This window comes from Schistocerca cancellata, chromosome 2 (genome assembly GCF_023864275.1).
Source record: "Schistocerca cancellata isolate TAMUIC-IGC-003103 chromosome 2, iqSchCanc2.1, whole genome shotgun sequence".
Taxonomy (NCBI): Eukaryota; Metazoa; Arthropoda; class Insecta; order Orthoptera; family Acrididae; genus Schistocerca; species Schistocerca cancellata.
This window is the reverse complement of record NC_064627.1, coordinates 758,112,356-758,134,596: the sequence shown is the minus strand read 5'-3', so window position 1 is coordinate 758,134,596 and position 22,241 is coordinate 758,112,356. Positions and strand designations below refer to the sequence as shown.

The 22,241-nt window shown below is 40.3% G+C and overlaps 1 protein-coding gene across 1 annotated transcript in view; it reads left to right on the top strand.

Moving 5' to 3' along the window:
- The window catches only part of LOC126162581 (uncharacterized), a 249,666-nt gene that overhangs the window by 112,937 nt on the left and 114,488 nt on the right, over positions 1 to 22,241 (top strand). Inside the window, exons 10-12 of the mRNA XM_049919176.1 lie at positions 8,905 to 9,039; positions 9,857 to 9,916; positions 21,485 to 21,576. Of these exons, the coding sequence (XP_049775133.1) occupies positions 8,905 to 9,039; positions 9,857 to 9,916; positions 21,485 to 21,576 (287 nt within the window). The remainder of the gene's footprint in view (positions 1 to 8,904; positions 9,040 to 9,856; positions 9,917 to 21,484; positions 21,577 to 22,241) is intronic.

The window sequence follows — 22,241 nt, the reverse complement described above, 5'->3', positions numbered from 1 at the left end:
AAATTGCAATAAATGATAATTATTGCAAGCAGTTTCAATGATCTTGTCATTAGACAATAGTCATTTTGAGAAAAATTGTACTTAAAGTTTTCACAAAGCTGTGTCAGTTGTTCTCGCCTCCCTATGTCATGCAGAGTAAATCTATGGAGCAGTGGATGCAACATGGTCAAGACGTGAATTAATATTTCTCTCATGACAACTGATCAAAATTGGTTTTAATATTTATTGTTCCGTTTGTAGATTTGAACGTATAATATGATGTACCATAGGCAAATGTGCCTGACTGTTGTCTGCCGCAACGCAGTTTGGCAACATGGACTTTGTTTGTCCGCTCTAGGCAGCCGCGCATGGGCATTTCTCATCCCTCCACTGCTCCACCTCTATGTATGGAAGTGCCATCTTACGTGACACGAGAAATAGTTGCTCACTGAACAGCCAGCTACATAGCCCACTAATGCATCAGCATCCATTGGTGACACTTCAGGAGGGTAGCAAGTTGCATATCTAGGATTCTGTCTGCTTACGTAGTTCACTTCTTCAGTTAGTCTTGCTAGGATTGTGAGGATGTGACCATGCTGTGTGCAGATGGTTTAGGAGCTGGCTGCAGTTCGCAAACAGCTGAATGTGCTTTTGACTACAGTCAGTCACCTTCAGGCTGCTGCCTTGGGGTGTAGCAGTGGCAAAGATTCTGGTGCATCATGTGGGACACCTCAGGTGCCACTCGTTTTGCCCACCGGCTTTGCTTCCGAGGCATCTCATACTGTGCCTGAAGCGGCGTATCTGCGCTCACAGCAGAGTGGGTGGTAACACATTCACATTGGTCGAGGCAGAGGGCCAATATGGAGACTGGCCACTTGGACTCACCCATTCAACCTGAGAGTGGATAAGTGGCCACTCCTTCGGCAGAGTCCGAGTAGACACATGGGGGACAGGTTTACCATTTATTGGGAGCTCCAGTGTTAGGATCCACAGCTTGTGATCTTGCGGTCGCATTCTTACTTCCCAAGCATGGGGTCCTGGGTTCGATGCCTGGTGGGGTCAGGGATTTTCACCTGCCTCGAGATGACAGGGTGTTTGTGTTGTTCTCATCATTTCATCATGAGACGCCCTACTAAACCTGCAGGACAGGACAAGTAGTAGGAATTGTGGAAGGGAGCCAGAATGAGCGGCTGTCAGTTACTCTTCAAACATAACACTTTATTTAGTTGTCCAAACATTACAGCGCAACTTCTAAGCACGTGTGTGTGTGTGTGTCTATATATATATATATATATATATATATATATATATATATATATATATATATATATATATATATAAACAAAGATGATGTGACTTACCAAATGAAAGTGCTGGCTGGTCGACAGACACACAAACGAACACAAACATACACACAAAATTCAAGCTTTCACAACAAACTGTTGCCTCATCAGGAAAGAGGGAAGGAGAGGGAAAGACGAAAGGATGTGGATTTTAAGGGAGAGGGTAAGGAGTCATTCCAGTCCCGGGAGCGGAAAGACTTATGCCTCTGTATATGTCTGCTTGTGTCTGTATGTGTGCGGATGGATGTGTGTGTGTGTGCGAGTGTATACCCATCCTTTTTTCCCCTAAGGTAAGTGATGTAGGACTTGACTAGACAGATAGAATAAGTTTTTTAAAAGTTGCTGAGCTGTCAAAAACTACACACCATGTTGGACAGCGACAACAGGTGAGGAAAGGACACTGCCTGAATTTATGTCAGCGACCAGGGCAGGTAACCAGAACACTAATGGCCACAAGGCAGAAAATTCCGCTGGTGCACTTGAATTTCAAACCAACAAATATAGTTAATTCCACCACATGACAGCTAAATCTTCACCAACTTGAACACTTGCTGTTGCTCCCAGGAATACTGCCGACAGTGAACCACCAACCAAGGGGACAACGTGAACAGACGTGGCTTCGATAATTAAATCACCACTCAACTTTCATGTCCTGGGTTGGTGAGCCACAAACATTGTATCACTCAGAACAGCCCCCACATGCTCCGAAATTGCATAGAGACCACCAGCGGACCCAGCCGACTGTGCCGTGTGGAGACTTGCTTGCTGATCCGCTCCAACCAACCGACTGGCTGCACACCGCCAAGCCGGAACTATAAGCACCAGACCAAAGATAGTATAGAATGCAAATATTGATACACACCACTGCTGCGACACATAGAAAGAGGAAGAACAATGGCATAACCACAATAACCGCGAAAACCAAATGCAGAGTAACAGCCTAGTTTTAAAGCAATGCATAAGCCGGTTTCAGCAAGGCTCAATCATCATTCATGAAAGTGTCGAGATTGGACTGAGCAAAGGTTGGGAATTTGTATGTGCATTGATAACTGTGCAGTAGAGTGCCCCACAAATCAATCATCATGAAGATTGCTGGCCTCGTGTGGGGTGCAAGCTGAGCTCATAATTTGCAGCATTGTCCCAGAGTTGATTGGAATTCTTTGATTTGGAACTGAATGGAGGATCTCAACCAAAGGGTTCATCGACTCTGTGGTGGTCTTGGCTGCAGATTTCTAGACCTGCATTATCATATGGGGATTTGTAGGACTGCTGTTGGTAGGTCAGTGGTGCACTACATAAAAGAGTCTGCTACTCGGGTAGCAGAGTACTTTTGGAGTGCACAGGAGGATATTTTAGGCTAGAAGCTAGGTCGAGATGCTCTGATCAATACTCACCATTTGATTACACTGCAAGGGAAGTCAGACAGCATTCAGAGTAAAGACACTTCGAATGTCAAAATTTTATCGGTAGACTATCGAAGTATTTGTAATTAAGTCTCGAATTTGCTGCCCTCCAGAAAGGTTCCCACTTGGGAGCGAGAACTGGCTGAAACCCAAAGTGGAAAGCACTGGCATATTTAGCAAATCGTGGAATGTATATTGGAAATACCAATTAGAGACCACAGGAGGTGGAGTTTTCATTGCAATTGATAAAAATTTGTCTCTATGGAGGTCGAAGTTGAGCGTGACAGTGTAGTTGTCTGGTGGTCGCATATAACAGGTGTAGGTGAAACCAAGTTATTTGTTGAATGTTTTTACCAGCCACCTGACTCCGCTGTGACAGTTTTAGAGTCATTCAAAGAAAGTCAATGGTCAGTAACGTGGAAATATCCAGATCATGCAATACTAGTTGGAGGCAAGTTGAACATACCGAGTATAGAAGGGAATGTCTATGAATTCATTGCAGGGAGTACAGACGGACAGTCATGCGAAATACATTTGAACATTTTTACTAAAAACTGTCATGAGCAGCTAGCTTGGCAGCCCTTATGCAATGTGAAATATCTTAGATTTCGTAGCTGAAAATAGGCGGGACCTTATTGACAATGTTAGTATAGGAATAGGGATTAATGATCATGATGTCATTATAGCAACTGTGGTTATGGAAGTTAATAAATCTGTCAAGTAGGCTACAAGTATGTTTTTCTGCTGGAAAGAGCGGATAAACAGTTGTTAGAATCTCAGTTAGACAGTGAACTGTCGTTACTTAGTTCCAGTAAGATGGACTTAGAGGAATTATGGCCAAAGTTTAAGCAGACTGTAAATCGTGGTCTGGAGAGTTATGCACCTAGTAAGTGGATAAGGATGGAAAAGACCCACTGTGGTTTAATAATGAAATTCGGAAGATGCTGAGGAAGGAGAGGCTGTTCCACTCTTAGTTCAAAACCAAACACACAAATAACAACTAGTAAAGCGCAGTAGAGATTCGAGCTTGCATGGAAAGATCTATGTGCAAAGCATATGACAGTTCCACCGTCACAGCTTAGCAAAAGGTCTGGCAGAGTGCCTGAGAAAATTCTGGTCCTATGTAAAATCACTAAGTGGGTGTAAGGCTTCTGTTCAGTCCCTTCTTGACCAGTCTGCTATGGCAGTTGAAGATAGCGTAATGAAAGCGGAAGTTTTAAATTTTATGTTCAAGAATTTGTCCACATAGGGGAATCGTACAAATGTACTGTCATTTGACCGACAGACAGACTCCCATATGAACGACATAGTAATCAGCATCCCTGGTGTAGAGAAACAACTGAAAGATTTGGAAGCAAAAAAACACCAGGTCTGGATGGAATCCCAGTTCAGTTTTACAAAGAGAGCTCCACAGCTTTGCCCCTTACCTAGTTTGCACGTATCATGAGTCTCTCACCCAGCACGAAGTCCCAAGCATCTGGAAAAAGCACAGGTGACTCCAGTGTATAAGAAGAGTAAAATAACAGACCTGCGAAATTAAAGACTTATATCTCTAACTTTGGTTTTCTGCAGAATACTTGAACACATTCTGAGTTTGAATATAATAAACTTACTTGAGACTGAGGAAACAGCATGGTTTAAAACACTTACTCGTATGAAACTCAACTTGCCCTTTTCTCACATGATATACTGCAACACTGTTATGAAAAGGATAGTTGCTGCTCACCATATAGTGCAGATGCTGAGTCACAGGCAGACACAATGAAAAGACAGTCAGAAAATGAGCTTTTGGCCAACAAAGCCTTCATAGGATATATGGAGGAGGGGAAAAAAACCCACACACACGCGCGCACACACACACACACACACACACACACTCCTGTGCACGCAAACGCAACTCACATACATGACCGCAGTCTCTGGCTGCTGAGGCCCACTGCAAGTAGCTGCTTGTGATTGGAGACGCAATGGGTGGTGGAGGTAAGGAGGAGGCTGGTGCAGGGAGGGAGAGGGATAGCATGGTAGGGGCGGGGGATGGTAAAGTGCTGCTTATGGGAGCACACAGGAACGAGGTGAAGAGAGCGTAGAGCAGCTAGATGCTGTCGGGAGATTTGAAGGAGGGGGGGAAGGGGGGGGGGTTGGCGGAAAAGGAGAGAGGTAAAAAGACTGTGCTTTGTGGAACAGAGGACTGGCTGGGTAGTGCTGGAATGGGAACAGGGAAGAGGCCAGGGGGTAAGGACAAAGACTAACGAAAGTTGAGGCCAGGAGGGTTATGGTAATGTAGGATAAATTGCAGGGAGGATTCACACCTGCACAAATCAGAAAAGCTGGGCTTGCTGGGAAGAATCCAGATGGCACAGGCTGTGAAGTGGTGTTGAGATTCTGGAGGAATGTGGGTATGGTGTCCTCACCCTCGATGCAGATCATGATGATGTCCTCAGTGAATCTAAACCCAGATGAGGGATTTGGAATTCTGGGTGTTAAAGGAAGGATTCCCCTATACTGCAAACTGTGGGTGAAGGGCAACAGGCAGATTCCATATTTCTAGATTTCTGGAAATCATTTGACATGGTGCCCCACTGCAGGCTGTTCCCCAGGGAAGTGTGATAGGGCTGCAGTTCCTCTCTATATACAGAAATGATTTAGCAGACAGGGTGGGCAGTCATCTGTGGTTGTTTGCTGATGATGCTGTGGTGTACTGCAGGGTGTCGAAGTTGAGTGACTGTAAGAAGATTCAGGATGACGTAGATAAAATTTCTAGTTGGTGTGATGGATAACAGCTAGCTCTAAAAGTGAAAAAATGATTTCTAGTTGGTGTGATGGATGACAGCTAGCTCTAAAAGTGAAAAAAAATGTAAGTTAATGTGGATGAGTGGGAAGAACACACATCTAATGTTTCGTTACAGTATTACTAGTGTCCTGCTTGAACAGTCAAGTCATTTTGATATCTGGGTATAATGTTGCAAAGCAATATAAAATGGAATGAGCATGTGGGAACTGTGGTAGGCAAGATGAATGGTCAACTTCGGTTATTGGGAGAATTTTGGGAAGGAGTGGTTCACCTGTAAAGGAGACAGTGTATAGGACACTGGTGCTACCTGTTCTTGAGTACTGCTCAAGTGTTTGGGATCTGTGCGAAGCCGGATTGGAGGAAGACATCGAAGCAATTCAGAGGCAGGCTGCTAGATTTGTTACTTGTAGGTTTGAACAACACATAATTGTTACAGAGATGGTTTGGGAACTCAAATGGGAATCTCTGGAGGGACGAGGGTGTTCTTTTTGAGAAACAGTATTGAGAAAATTTAGAGAACTGGCATTTGAAGCTGACTGCTGAATGATTCTGCTGTTGCCAACATACATTGCACATAACAACCACAAAGATTTGAGAAATTAGGGCTCATACGAAGGCATGTAGACAATATTTTTCCTCTAGACGTATATGCAAGTGGAACAGGAAAGGGAATGACTAATAGTTGTACAGGGTACCCTTCGTGATGCACCATACGGTGGCTTGTGGAGTATCTATGTAGAGGTGGATGTAGATGTACGAGGTGCATTCAAGTTCTAAGGCCTCCGATTTTTTTTCTAATTAACTACTCACTCGAAATCGATGAAACTGGCGTTACTTCTCGACGTAATCGCCCTGCAGACGTACACGTTTTTCACAATGCTGACGCCATGATTCCATGGCAGCGGCGAAGGCTTCATTAGGAGTCTGTTTTGACCACTGGAAAATTGCTGAGGCAATAGCAGCACGGCTGGTGAATGTGCAGCCACGGAGAGTGTCTTTCATTGTTGGAAAAAGCCAAAAGTCACTAGGAGCCAGGTCAGGTAAGTAGGGAGCATGAGGAATCACTTCAAAGTTGTTATCACGAAGCAACTGTTGCGCCTTCCCGGACGTTTTTGTTGCAGTGCAGGAAGGAATTTGTTCTTCAACACATTTTTGTAGGATGCACCTGTTACCGTAGTGCCCTTTGGAACGCAATGGGTAAGGATTACGCCCTCGCTGTCCCAGAACATGGACACCACCATCTTTTCAGCACTGGTGGTTACCCGAAATTTTTTTGGTGGCGGTGGATCTGTGTGCTTCCATCGAGCTAACTGGCGCTTTGTTTCTGGATTGAAAAATGGTGTCCACGTCTCATCCATTGTCACAACCAACGAAAAGAAAGTCCCATTCATGCTGTCGTTGCGCGTCAACATTGCTTGGCAACATGCCACACGGGCAGCCATGTGGTCGTCCGTCAGCATTCGTGGCACCCACCTGGATGACACTTTTCACATTTTCAGGTCGTCATGCAGGATTGTGTGCACAGAACCCACAGAAATGCCAACTCTGGAGGCGATCTATTCAACAGTCATTCGGCGATCCCCCAAAACAATTCTCTCCACTTTCTCGATCATGTTGTCAGACCGGCTTGTGCGAGCCCGAGGTTGTTTCGGTTTGTTGTCACACGATGTTCTGCCTTCATTAAACTGTCGCACTCACGAACGCACTTCAGACACATCCATAACTCCATCACCACATGTCTCCTTCAACTGTCGATGAATTTCAATTGGTTTCACACCACGCAAATTCAGAAAACGAATGATTGCACGCTGTTCAAGTAAGGAAAACGTCGCCATTTTAAGTATTTAAAACAGTTCTCATTCTCGCCGCTGGCGGTAAAATTCCATCTGCCGCCTGGTGCTTCCATTTCTGGGACATATTGACAATGAACGCGGCCCCATTTTAAAACAGTGCGCATGTTTCTATCTCTTTCCAGTCCAGAGAAAAAAAATCGGAGGCCTCAGAACTTGAATGCACCTCGTATCTGCACCACCTGACATGACACCAGAATGGCAGCTGGTCTGGTATTGACTGGAGGCCAAGCCATCGATGAATGGGCTTTTCCAGCAGCACATTAGGCTGTGCCAGTTCCAAAGGAGTCAGACCCAGAGTGACCGGAGGCACTAGTGCCAGTGGTGGCGGTGGCAGTGCCAGAGTTGCTGGCTGTGAAGCAGTTAGCTGTGTTGGGGGCGGTGGAGAAATAGGTGTCTGCATAGTCACCCAACCTGACACCAGTGTGGCAGCAATTTCAGCCTCGGTGGTCAGAGACAGTGATCTTGTGTGTGTTTATGCTTGTGTGAATATGTGTGTATTTTCTACTTTAGAATGAGGCCATTTGGCTAAAAACTCATATGTGCAGCAGTCTTTTTTTGTATGCCTGCCTGTGAGTCAATGTCTCCTCTATAAGGTGAGTTGCAGTTTTTATAATATTGTTGTTATTCCAAATTACTATCATTGGACATATTTTGTAACTTGCTTAAGGATTTTGATTTTATTGACTGTGATCTTCCAATGCAAAGGTTAAATAACATGGAATAAAACACAACAGGTTCATGGCTTTCATCTAATCTGGATGACAGTAAGCTATGTGTATCAGTTATATCTCTTCCACAATTGCAATATCATCTGCATCATAAAACTGATTCTATATGTGACAGACTATTCATTTGACGTAGGCACGCACAGTATATACCAACCATGATGGGCTAACAGCCAGAATACCAGTCTGGCAAATAAATACTTTCAAAGTGCAGTGTACAATAGGATGTCTTTTATCAAGTACATTTTAGCTGGAGAGCAACGAAAATAGGAAATTTTCTTAATTTTCCTTCTCTGGTCTCAAATATTGTTTAATTTTCATGCAGACTTGAGTGTTGACTGAAAATTGTATCCACATAAGAGTCTGACAACCTTATCTGTTGTGACTAATCCATAAAATGGAAAATTGAAACTTGTTCCTTCATCCGATCTTTCCACATTTCTTCTTATGTCCATCATCTGTGCCTGACTTCCTTACTCTGTGCAATGTCTGGTTCTCATATCCTACTGCCCTTATAGTTCTACAGGAAAGATAACATACATTCTTCCACTAAAAGAAATAATTGAAGTCAAATTTATGTGAGCTGTGCCTCTTACTATTGTAGTGCAACGTATACCAAAACTGATTGAACACACAGAATATCTCACTATAAACCCAGTTCTAATGTAATTCAGTTTTAAGCTTCACACCATTTGGGAATACTGTGAGATGTGAATTAAGCATGTGAACATAAAAGCATTCTCTTAACATTAGTCTTGCCCTAATACTAGAAGGTGATGAAGTAAAGTTATTTTGGTGTTTGATTTTCAGCGTTCATTTTTGAGTGACAGTTCCAGCGGCTCATCCATCTGTTTACAATCTCAAGGAGGACTCTGTCATCAGTTTTGTTGCACTGAGTCAGTTGAAAACTACAGAAAGACATTGTATGCTGAACTACAAGCATCAGTAAGTCTGATAAATTTTTTAATTTGTAAAAATGCAGTATTTGTTGAATAATGGTTTATTAAATAGAAAATAAAACAGATTAGTATGTAGGTTAGAGATACTCTAGAATTTTCAAATACTTCTAAGAGAATGAAGTCAAACTCATTGGTAACTGGAGAATTCTGGTAGTAGATATATTCTGCATTTCTTTAGTATAAGATGTAGTAATTGAATAAAGATAATATGATTTTAAGTGCAGTCATGCCAGTTAACCAAACTTTGTTTGTTAGTTTTATGTCTTTTTTTTTTCAATTTTCATAATTTTCAGTGAGTAAGATGTGATATCACAAAATATGAGCAAGTAAAACCAAGTATCAGACTGATTCAAGATCAAACACAAATGAAATTGCTATGTTTACTGATCCCAATGAAGGCTTGTGTGGTATTTAATTGTTTGTACTCAACATCTGTTCCATGTTTTGCATCTCCATTTAATCCTGGATAATAGTTATTTCTAACTATTTTGTTATCCTTTCAGTTGTTTATTTTTTCTTCTGGCTTTCTCCTTCGTTCTCAGTGATGAAAGATTTTATTAGAATAGCTCAGAATTTCCCTTCCTTTTTGTATTTTATTTTATGAGTAAAAGAGTGCATTTTCTCCTACTTTTGATGATGTAGATGACCACTTGTGGCATATGTTGCATTTTGATGATGTTTTATAGATTTTTTAAAAATAAATTATGATGAGAATCTTCAGACACAGCAGTTTTAGAAGAATATAATATTCTTGCTTGCAGGATCCTTATTATTTTTAATACTAAAGTGTGATGTTATTTTAGGGTGACCTCTGTCTGACGCACAAACAATTGGAGGAGCAGCTGAGGGAGTGGCAAGAGAAGGTGAGCTAGAAATTTCTCACTACATATTTTGTTTGTTATGGCTTCATCAATGTGAAAGTACAATTGAAATATCCCTTACTCTGCATAAAAAGATTATAGTCATAAAGGAATGCAAGAAGAGTAATGTTTCAAGTGGAGTCTCTTATTGTACTCTTTGCAGTATTCAAGAGAAGCTAACATATTATGGTATTAGAGATATTTTTGGTATCTGGTTTTCATTGTAGCTGGCTAACAGAATGCAGAGTGTCTGGGAAATTACATAATGAAACAGAATCTCCAGAATAGGGAACAATCGGTACAGATGGTACAGATACCAATTAAAAATGTGTGCCAGACTGAAACTTGAACTCAGGACTTTTGCCTTTTGTGGGAAAGTGCTCTGCTGACTGAGCAACCTAAGCATGACTCACGACCCATCCTCACATATCTATTTCTGCCAGTGGCTTATCTCCTACCTTCCAAACTTCACAGAATTTCTTCTGTAAAATTCATTCTAGGAATATCATCCAGGCTGTGACTAAGCCATGCCTCCACAATATCCTTTCTTCCAGGATTGCTAGTTCTCTGTAAGGCTTGCAGGAGAACTTCTGTGAAATTTGCAAGGTAGGAGATGAGGTACTGGCAGAAGTAAATCTGTGAGGATGGATTGAGAGTTGTGCTTGAGCAGCTCAGTTGGTGGAGCACTTGCCTGCAAAAGACAAAGTTTGAGTCTCGGTCTGGCACACAGTTTTAACCTGCCAGGAAGTTTGATATTGGGCCTGTTCTTATTCTTGTTGTCTACAAATGACCTTCAATAGTATATCCAAGAACCAGAAGTAGTGCTTATTTTCTGATGAGACAAGTATTACAATCAAGCCTAATGGAGTAGCTTCAACTCTAGAAAATGTAAATAATATTTTCCTGAACATTTGTGAATGGTTTTCTGCAAATGGATGTCACTGAATTTAGATAAAATACAGTACATGCAGTTCAGTACTGCACAAGGCCTGAAAACACCATTAGCAGAATATGCTAAACTCCAAGATGTTTATTTTGCTAAGAACCTGAACTGAAAGTGACAGGTAGCAGGCCTTCTTAAATATCGTAAGTTGTGCAACTTTTGTGTCATAATTAATATCAAATTTTGGAGATGGAAATGGTCAAGTTGACTTACTATTCTTATTTTTTTTTCACTGCATCATTTTTCTGGAGTAATTCGTCATCGAGGATAAAAGTGTTTATGGCTCAGAAGCATGGAGTAAGGATAATACACATTGCTTGCTCTAAAATCTCTTGCAGACAGCTCTTTAAACATATTCCCTGTGCAAGCCACAACAGGAGTAACAAAATCCCCTTGCATATGTGGTCAGCTGTACATAGGAGCCACAAAAAGAAGCACTCATCATGCCACTGAAGTCACAGTACTGATTTTCTGATAGCCATCTTAGAAGGAAAGCTGTCCCTTGATGGAATAATGAATGCCACTACTTAACTGTAGAGGTGAGTGGCACTGTGTAGATTCAGGAATAGCCCAAGTAGAGATAATGGCATAAAATTTTGGATTGTGGGGACTGGAGCTAGTTTTGGCACCAGGTAAAGTACTGGAGCATGGAAAAATTTGGTAATATCCATCAGCTGTTCCGTACAGCCAGTGAAGGTATTGGAGTCAGTCAGTAGGAGTCCAAGGAATAGAATCATGTGTAACATATGCCATATTGTACTATTGTGTCTTGTAAATTATACCTCAGAATGCAACTTAGACAATAAGCAGTCATAATACAGCTTTTTGTAGGTGACTGTCTGCAACTGTTAGATAACTGAAAAAAAAAAGCACACTTGTGCCATCAACTGTACAACTGTGTGTTTACTCTCTACCAGTTTGTTGTTACATTTATCTTCACTGGAGAAGATGCAGATGATTATAATAAGTGAAACCCCTGAGAATAAACATGCAATTGTACAGCTGATGGCAGAAATGAGCTATTTTCAAAGTAAGTAATAATTTTTTTTTATTTGTCTCCCTCTCACAATCTAGATCCTAGATTATCACCATCAGAAATTCATGTAGAAGACCGAGCGAGGTGGCGCAGTGGTTAACACACTGGACTCGCATTTGGGAGGACGACGGTTCAATCCCGTATCTGGCCATCCTGATTTAGGTTTTCCATAATTTCCCTAACCACTCCAGGCAAATGCCGGGATAGTTCCTTCGAAAGGGCACGGCCGACATCCTTCCCCATTGTTCCCTAATCCGATGAGACCGATGACCTCGCTGTCTGGTCTCTCCCCAAACAACCCAACCCAACCAACTCATGTAGAAGAAGAACTAGAATTCTCATGAAACTGTTTAGAAGTGTTTAATTGTCCAGTTTCCATGTGGGAAGTACTGCTGTGTATGGTGCAGCCATTTAATTAGATAGGATACAAATGTAATGTTAAGTGAACTAAGCATGGAATTAAAAGAAGTCTCTCCAAACCTGTTCCATAAAATTAGGGCAATACTTGGTCTGTTGGTTAATTTCAGTGTTGTGTTGGGGACACATACTTTGGTCAGTTTGACCAACAAAATTGTGTACCCCATGGAAACACTGTGAATAATGCTCCTTTTGTAACATTCTTTAACAACGGTTCCATAATACTGAAACTCATTTCAGTATTCATTATTTATTTATTTCATTTTTTTGTGTTCTCTTCTTCCTTCAGTGCTTGCTTTGAAGTTTGCTTACCATGTGAATTTGAGACCTAGTTGGCTAGAGGACTGGTCTGATAAGACTTGTCTTATATTCTCTATGTAATATATTTGATTGAGGATATTTTAATGTTTCACATTGTGCTTTTAATTTACCTGGACTTTGTTTGAGAGGAACAATTCGAAACATTAAAATCTCATTGAGCATCCCAGGCTTCATCTTTTTCAAGAGACAGTCATGTGTGCTCCATGTGTGTCATTTGAAGTTCGCATTATGAAAACAATAACCATCTTGCTGTGGCTCAACAGAAAGAATTGAGGTGTATACCAAGCTATTCTGCTGATATTTTGCAAAACATACATTTTTACATAGTTTGCGCACAGTTACATAGTGTAGAGTGTAACTAGATTTAGTAAAGATTTAGATTGTGAAATACTTTGAAGACATTATATTTTGATTTAAATTAGATGGCGTCTGATGTTTATGATCCAAATTTACAGTGTTGCCACAACAAGTATCTATCTCATAAAAAAATGATTTAGAAAATTTGTAATGTAAAATGGTATTGGTCTCTATATTGTCCCTCAGCATGTCAAAATTTGTACTTAATTTTAATTAGGGTCAGAGCTATGTTTTTTTTTTTTTTTTTTTTTTTTTTTTTTTTTGACATTGTTGAAATTTTTCTTCCAGGCAACACATTCAGATTTATCGTATTATACAGAAACCATTGAACTTGCAGCAATTCTTTTTTCATAATAATAGGAACATCTCATTTACCAGTGGATATTCCAGTGATGGTTACTGCATTGTACTTACTATATTTAAACTTTGGAAAACGACTTTTTTCTGCAATTTGTCGATATTTAATTTAGAAAAAGTATGAAGTTTAATTTCTCTATATCTTAAAAAAATAACATAAAAAGTCTGTAATTCACATTTGGTAACCGAGCGAGGTGGCGCAGTGGTTAGCACACTGGACTCGCATTTGGGAGGACGATGGTTCAATCCCACGTCTGGCCATCCTGATTTAGGTTTTCCGTGATTTCCCTAAATCGCTCCAGGCAAATGTCAGGATGGTTCCTTTGAAAGGGCACGGCCGACTTCCTTCCCCGTCCTTCCCTAATCCGATGAGACCGATGACCTTGCTGTTTGGTCTCTTCCCCCAAACAACCCAACCCCAACCCCACATTTGGTATAGATTTCTGTAGTGTCTCTAAGAACACAAAAATCATTTTTTAATTTTAAGTAGGGTAAGCGCTAAGATTTTTATTGAAGTAAGTGAAATTTTCGCATCTGGAGAAGCTATTTACTTCAGAATTGGCAGGCAGAGTGCTTTGTGCCTATAGGAGTGGCAACACAGTGGGAGCTAACAATGTCTTACGTAGCTTCTGCAGCAAGCCTGCTGTACCATATATAACAATAAGGGAGCAGTTGGTGTATTGGTGCCAGAAGTGTGATAGGTGTCAAATTCCAACTAATTTAAATCGGACTTAAAAATGTTGACAGGGGCCTTCTAGATCAATCTCGTACCTAGCTTCAGAAATGAACCTGCTGTGGCACCTGTAACCAAGGAAGCAATGTCTGATTTTTCCTTTTCCATTTTGACTATCTGAGAATCCTGTTAATTCAGATCAGCTTTTGCCTAATCAGTTGTGCTAGTGCATAATTCCCACAGAAAATGTTCAACAGTGATGTCCAACAAAACCATCATGTGCCATTTAGCCAAAGGATCATGTTAAGGAACTTGATGCAGCAGGCATTTCTGGTCTTATACAGAGTTAGAACAAATGCTATCATAGATGCTTGACGGACCCAGACATTGTGTTTTTAAAATGGTCCCGAATAGAATTTTAGATTTTTACTGTAAGTACAAAATGTTGCTGTTTACTTTTGAGACAAAGTTGGCAGAAGATCTTTTGTTTTTCACCATTGCCTACTGAGTTAGTTCCCCATATTTTATGCTAATGGTGAACTATGGTTAATCAAGAAGGAACTGTATCTGATGAAATATGAGGTGGAGAGAAGCTGCTCCGACACTCTTATTACCTTAGTATGCAGCAGATAAATTAGTGTAGATGATACAGAAGTCTATTTCTTATGAAACAGAAAATGGAGGTTGGTACCAGCATACACAAGGACTAAGCAAAATGATGTAGCAGAGAAATAAGTAGAAGCAGCATGCTAGGAAGAAAAGCTATTGCTCATGTAACACCCCCTGGTGTATATTATGACTATTGCAGAACATAATGACTAACTGATAGAAAAAGTAACGTGAAGTAAAAGTAACAGGAAGTAACAAACAAGAAGTTGTGGGCAGTGAAGACAAGCATTCGGATCACCTTCTTCCAGTCTCAAACTAAGGACAAGAAAGTCCCAAATCACCTTTGTATCCAACATTGCCCTTTGACACACACTTAGCTCCACTGAGAAACAGACTTATCAGATTACAGAGCTTCTGGAGTATATTACGTGTCCCATATTTTAACAGCCTGTGTTTTATAAGCTGGTAGTGAAGCCTTTGGCTTTCTATGGGAATCCCGTCATTTTTTGCAATAATGAGGCTGCTTTAAGACACTGATTAAACTTTTATGTGACATCGGAGCTTCTTGTTAATTGAATTGGATTGTAATGTGTTTCACGATGCCTTGCCCATTCTGTAAATTACGCTAACAACCAGCCAATATTTTGTATAAAATTGACAGAATGGCTACCCACAGTTACCCTCAGGTGGCAAAATTTCAGTACTGCTGATGCACAGATTTGAAAACAAAGACACTAACCGATTCCAAATATCCAGATCACCAACTAAATGGATTGCTCAAAGGAAAAATAAATTTACACTGTATGACTAAAATTGTTGGTTTTGTTCAATAGCTATTACAGTGTACAGTACACTGCACATTTCTTTATCATTATAAAATCAATCTGCAGTGAATGTCTTAAAAGACAAAACTTTCCAGTGACCAATGAATACAGTACATGCTTTGTTGTACACACAATACACGCAATGTTCTGTTTGTGGTGCCCGTTATTTGGGGTGTCATGCCCTTAACATGTACACTGCTTTGTCTCTATATAATACATTTTCTGTCTCTTTTGTTTTATTTTGTGCTTGTGGTTTAATTTGCTGTAGGCATACGTTTTCTAAAAGGAAACACGTTGTCTTATCGTTGGCAGACAAAATAAAAGTCCTTGAGCAATTAGACAGAGGCATGAATAGTAAGCAGATAGCTGAAATGATGCATGGGAACATCAGAAATTTCAGGCAAAAACAAGTCCTCAGTTCTCAACTTTGTGTCTGTCTCTGGGGATGAAGATGGGAGTTCGTTGAGAAAAGTGATGAAAACAACAGAAAACCAAGAGCTTGAAGAGGCTGTATTCAAGTGACTTTTGCAGCAGCAAGCACTGGAAAACCCTCTTTGAAGGCCAGTTGTTTGTGGAAAAGCAAAACTTTTAGCCAAGAAAATCAACAGATTGTTTTCATTTAAAGCAAACGATGACTGGTTACGGAATTTCAAGGCAAGGCATAGTTTTCATGAGTTGGATTTAAGTGGAGCCAGCTGCCAGAGTCTGTGGTCATATGTGTGAGTTGGGTTTGCGTGCGTGCGTGCGTGCGTGTGTGTGTGTGTGTGTGTGTGTTTATTTTTGATAAAGGCCTTGTTGGCCAAAAGGTAACTTTCGAACAGTCTTTTTGTTGTGCCTTTCTGCGACTCAGCATCTTCGCTATATGATGAGTAGCAACTATCCTTTTCATTTCATTATATTGTTGACCTGGTTTCATGATTTATCCAACTATCCAGATATTTGGTTTTCCTGATGGGACTTTGGGAGCGGGTGGGAGACTTAAGATAAGGTGCGAGAGATTTGTTTCTGTACAAGGTTGGGAGGATAATTATGGTCAGTGAATGCTTCAGTGAGACCCTCAGTATATTTTGAGAGGAACTGCTCGTTGCTCCAGATGCGATGACCATGGGTGGCTAGGCTGTACGGAAGTGTCTTCTTGGTATGGAATGGTGGCAGCTGTCGAAGTGGAGGTATTGCCGGTGGTTAGAAGGTTTGATATGGACGGAGGTACTGATGTAGCCGTCTTTGAGGTGGAGGTCAACATCTAGGAATGTGGCTTGTTGGGTTGAGTAGGACCAGGTGAAGCAAATGGTGGATAAATTGTTGAGGTTCTGGAGGTACATGGATAGTGTGTTCTCACCTTCAATGCATATAGAAAAGATGTCATCAGTCAAACTGAACCAGGTCGGGGTTTAGAATTCTGGGTTTATAGAAAGGATTCCTCTAGATGGTCTGTGAACAGGTTGGCATAGGATGGTGCCATTCTGGTGCCCATAGCCATACCCTGGACTAGTTTGTAGGAAATGCCTTCAAAGGAGAAGTAATTGTGAGTGAAGATATAGTTGGTCATGGTGACTAGGAAGGAAGTTGCTGGTTTGGTATTCATCGGGCATTGGAAAAGGTAGTGTTCAATAGCGGTAAGACCATGGGCATTAGGGATGTTAGTGTATAGGAAGTGCCATCAATAGTGACTAGCAGGGCACCGTATGGTAAAGGGACAGGAGCTGTGTAGAGTTGGTGGAGGAAATGATTAGTATCTTTTATATAGGAGGGTAGGTTCCAGGTAATATGTTGAAGGTGTTGGTCTACAAGAGCGGAGATTCTCTCAGTGGGGGCACAGTAACTGGCCACAATGGGACGTCCTGGATGATAAGGTATATGGACTTCAGGAAGCATGGAGAAGGTAGGAGCTTGGGGAGTGGTAGGGGTGAGCAGGGAGACGGACTCTGAGGAGAGGTTCTGGGATGGGCCTAAGGATTTGAGTAGTGACTGGAGATCCTTCTAGATTACTGGAATGGGTCAATGTGGCAAAGTTTGTAGGTGGAAGCATCTGACAGCTGGCGAAGTGCTTCCGCCAGGTAATCCTTGCGGTTCATAACACCAGCGGTGGAGCCACTACAAACAAATCCTGGGTATGACTATGGGCACTCGCTTGGCACCATCCTATGCCAACCTATTCATAGGCCGTCTAGAGGAAACCATCCTAAAAACCCAGAATCCTAAAACTCCTCACCTGGTTCAGATTCATTGATGACATCTTTGCTATCTGGATTGAAGGTAAGGACACCATATCCACATTCTTCCAGAACCTCAACAACTTCTCCCCAATTTGCTTCACCTGGTCCTACTCAACCCAACAAGCCATCTTCCTATATTATGTGTGAAATTCCTCTTTGTTAAGAGCAATAAGCTGCATTCTATTTGCTAGGACCTTTTCTGTCCAGTGACAAAGCTGTTCTGATATCACATACATTCATAATCTGTTCATTAGGCGATAGTGCTGAACAATTTCAAACATCTTTGAAAAACAAGGATCACACCATCACCACCACCACTACCACCACCATGACCACCACCACCACCACCAACAACAACTGGATACCAGTATCAACTGACTTCTGTGTCTTTTGAATGAACAGAGCGAGCTGGGTTTCACAAGATTGTTGTTTGCAGAATTTGTGTTCATTCCTGTAGATTTATGGTCTCCAGAGATTCCTATCAATTTATGGTCCCAGAAATGTCATAGTATGAGAGCATAAATTGTGTTCCAAATCCTACAACACATTCACATCAGTGATGTAGGCCTATAGTTTTGTGCATCTCTTTGATGGCTCTTTTTGAAAATTGGAGTGGCCGGCTATTTTTCCAATCACTTGGGACACATCATCCCAATAGCATCCCACAGTAGACTGCTGACAGAAGACGAATAACTTCTTTAATATACTCTATGTGGAATCGTTTAGGTATCCCATCAGATATGGTTACACTGTCTCTTTGTTAAGTAATTTTATGTTCACCCAAGAATTTCTGTTATTGTTATAAACTCAAATTTGCACTTCAACAACTTGAGATATACTTACTTTCACAGTCAGTTATCTCAATATGATCACTACAAAAAACTGTCACAAACTCATACTGTCATGTAGCACTATCTTGTGCTGACTGTTGCTTGGAATGCTGTAAATGACTGCTACAGTGTGCTTCATTCATAGAAGTACCTAAGTGTACAACTAGATTTCTCTGTGTTTCAATAGTATCAGTTGTTTTGTGTGGAAGGCACTGGTACTTCAAAACAAAATTATTAAAATGGTATTTTGAGGCAGAAACCACTGGTGCTCAAAGGGTTAAGACAGATGTGAGGATGGTTCCTTTGAAAAGACATGGTCAAGTTCCTTTCCCATTCTTTCCTAATCCAAGCTTGTGCTCCATCTCTATTGACCTCATCGTCACCAAGACTCTAAACCCTTTTCTTCTTCTTCTTCTTCTTCTTGTTTGTTAAAGTGTATGTGTTTTGTTGAACTTGTATTCCAGAATTTTCATAATTTTGTATGAGGCTTTTAGGTGTTATGGATTTGAGGATATATTTCTGTAAATTCTGAACCACAAATTGTCATTGGGAATCCATGAGAGTTGAAGTAACATTGTTCATAAACTTCATTATTTTTGAAAAGAAAAAGCTTTTTATTGCTTTTTAAATATTGTCAGAAATTGACTACTAGCTATGGAAGGTACCATTGCAGTATGAGCTGCACAGGAGACAGACAGGCTGACTGGCAGACAGAATTGGACCAGTCTAAAAACGAAATACTTTTCCTTGCTTTTGAGTGTGTATTCACTTTCATAGGTGTTACTTTCCCAGTAATTTGTTTCTGTGATTCTGTACACAAGTAAACGAAAATATGAAGAAATTACTACTACTACTACTATTACTATTACTACTGCCCTACTTCTACTTCTGTTGTCATAATTTCCAGAATTCAGTATGTAGGTGCTAAAAATTTGAAATCTGTCACAATGCTAAGCTGCAAGTTTTCTCTCCATTATAAGAAATGTTTAATTACCATTTATAATTAATAATGTACCATTGTTGGGCACATAACTTAAGTTTACTGTGACAGAATTACTATTTTAAATTCCCTCCTTCTGTTCATTGGAATGTAATCTGCAATCTCCACCCTCTCTCTCTCTCTCTCTCTCTCTCTCTCTCTCTCTCGGCCATTTGTCCTCACCCAAATGTCATACATGTCCATACAATGGAAAATCCAGAATGGAATGTAACGATATTATGAGAAGAAAAGTTGCTACTCACCATATAGCGGAGATGTTGAGTCGCAGCTAGGCACAACGAAAAGACTCTCACAATTAAAGCTTTCAGCCATTAAGGCCTTTGTCAACAATAGACAGACAGACAGACACACACACACACACACACACACACACACACGACTGCAGTCTCAGGCAACTGAAACCACACTGCCTGAGGCTGCAGTCATGTGTATGAGTTGCATTGTGTGTGTGTGTGTGTGTGTGTGTGTGTGTGTGTGTGTATTGTTGACAAATGCCTCAATGGCTGAAAGCTTTAATTGAGAGTGTCTTTTTGTTGTGCCTAGGTACGACTCGGCATCTCCACTGTATGGTAAGCAACTTTCCTTCCCATGATACATGTCTGTACATCAGAATTGTTTTGCTTTAGTGTTATCCATTATAGTGCTGCCCAGGTTCATTCTCTTACATATGTCTTCATTTTTAATTTTATGCTAGCAAGTCATCTTACATAACAACTTCAAAATCCAATCTCCCCATAAAAATAGGCTCCACTTGATTCTTTCCGTCATTTCCCATGTTTCTGCTCTGTATGTTGCTACACTTTCTACAATAGTTTTAAATATCCTGATCTTTGTTTCTGATGTAATATGTGTTTTCCATGAAGCCCCTTTTAAATATTTAGTTGCTTGTCTATCTTGGCCATTACAGTTCTTAATCTTGCTTTTGCTGAATCCATCCTTGTTAATAACAACTCTAACATTTTTATAAGACTCCGCAGACCTTGCTTTGCCAAAATTTAACATCAGGACTTGACTCATTTCTCCAGTAACCAAATGTTCCACTCCATTTGCTTAAAATTAATGGTTAAATTCCATTCCTGGTATTCTCCATAACAATAAAACTGTGTCAGTCAGAGATCAGTTTTTCAAAACAGCGGGCGTCACCATAACATAAACAATGGACCCCATGTATCAGACACTGCTGCAGAGCTTAGTTGTCTGATTATTTTGGTCACATGTAAACAGAATAAAGTTTGAACTGAGAGAAATCCCTCAAAAATTAATTCTAGGTGTTTCTGGGATATTCACTGATTAAATTGTGTGAGAACGAGTCTCTGATAAATTTTCAAACACCATTTCCTTTATCCAGGTCGTAAATGTTTCTGGATGTTACAGTTTCACAGTATGGAACCAAATGTTCTGTGCTAATTGGTTCATCACAAAAAATGCACAGTTTCAATCACCATGTAATTATGAAGCTGTAGTACAGTATATGTTTTCTTGCACATATTTGAAGTTTTCTTTCATAGTGATGACAGAGAGGGCATAGATTTATGGGAAGGGTGTTACAAATTTCCTTGAGAGTCAAATGAATAATGGCTAACCTCTACAGTTAACATATTGTTCTTGTTCTATGTCGTTTTAGGGATTTCACTGTGAACAAACTACTTCTTACTTGTAAATGTAGCATCGTATGATTGATTTATTAGAATGAAGGGAGTTATTGTTATTTTGCTTCATGCAAGAATGTAGAGGTAAAGTACTGCCTTACTTCAGAACAATTCTGCCAGCTACAAACAAAATGTTTATACTTACACTGCTTAGGGTGAAGTATCAAGTAACTGTGTACTCAACAGAAAATTAGCCGTCGAGAGACTGGAAAGACTTCACATGGACTATTTTGCTATTGAATCTCTAGTAATTCTTCATCCTAAAATGTAATAATTTGTCTAATCATATTTCTTTTGTTTTGATGTCTTTCAGTAACCACATCAATTCTGTCTTTTCAGGCTATAAAGTATAAACAAGAGTTGGATGAATACAAAGAAAATGAAAAGGTTGCGAAAGAAATTGTTAAGTCGGCAGTTGAGCATTTAGAACTGTAAGTTATTGTCATAAATTACATTTGTTACATATTGCATTAAGTGTGTGTGTGTGTGTGTTTTTTACAGAGAGTGGGGGGGGGGCTTTGTTCTTTCATTTTCCTTGATACAAATGCGGGTGTAGAACTTCAGAATGAGGAACTACAGAGCACTATATTTGCCTCTATCTGTTTGCATAAAATATCTGCAAATATTTTTCAGAAAATGAAATTAACTTCATAAAAGAAGGAGAACACAATACACATGCATCATATTGGAAAATCATGTATGGAATACAAACAATGGAATGAATATAGTGAAAAAGTGCTGAGTTGTAGATAAAAACCAGAAAGCTGTAGCCATGAGTGAGGTGTTCATGTAGTTACAGACTATGTCCCAGAGGACAGTATGATTGAATTCAGTGATTGCTTCATGACCTGTGCCAGTGACTGAGGTGGCATAGTGGTCAAGATGGTGGCCTCACACTCATAAGGAATGAAGCTCAAATCCCTGTCTTCTGATCAAGGTTTAGGGTTCTGTGCTTTCCCTGAATCATTTGATGCAAATGCTTGGATGGGTCATTAGGAAATACCATGACATATTTCCTACCTCATCCGTGACCATTCTGTGCTTGTGCTCCATATTTAGTAATGATGATGATATCATTAGGATGTTAAATCCAAAT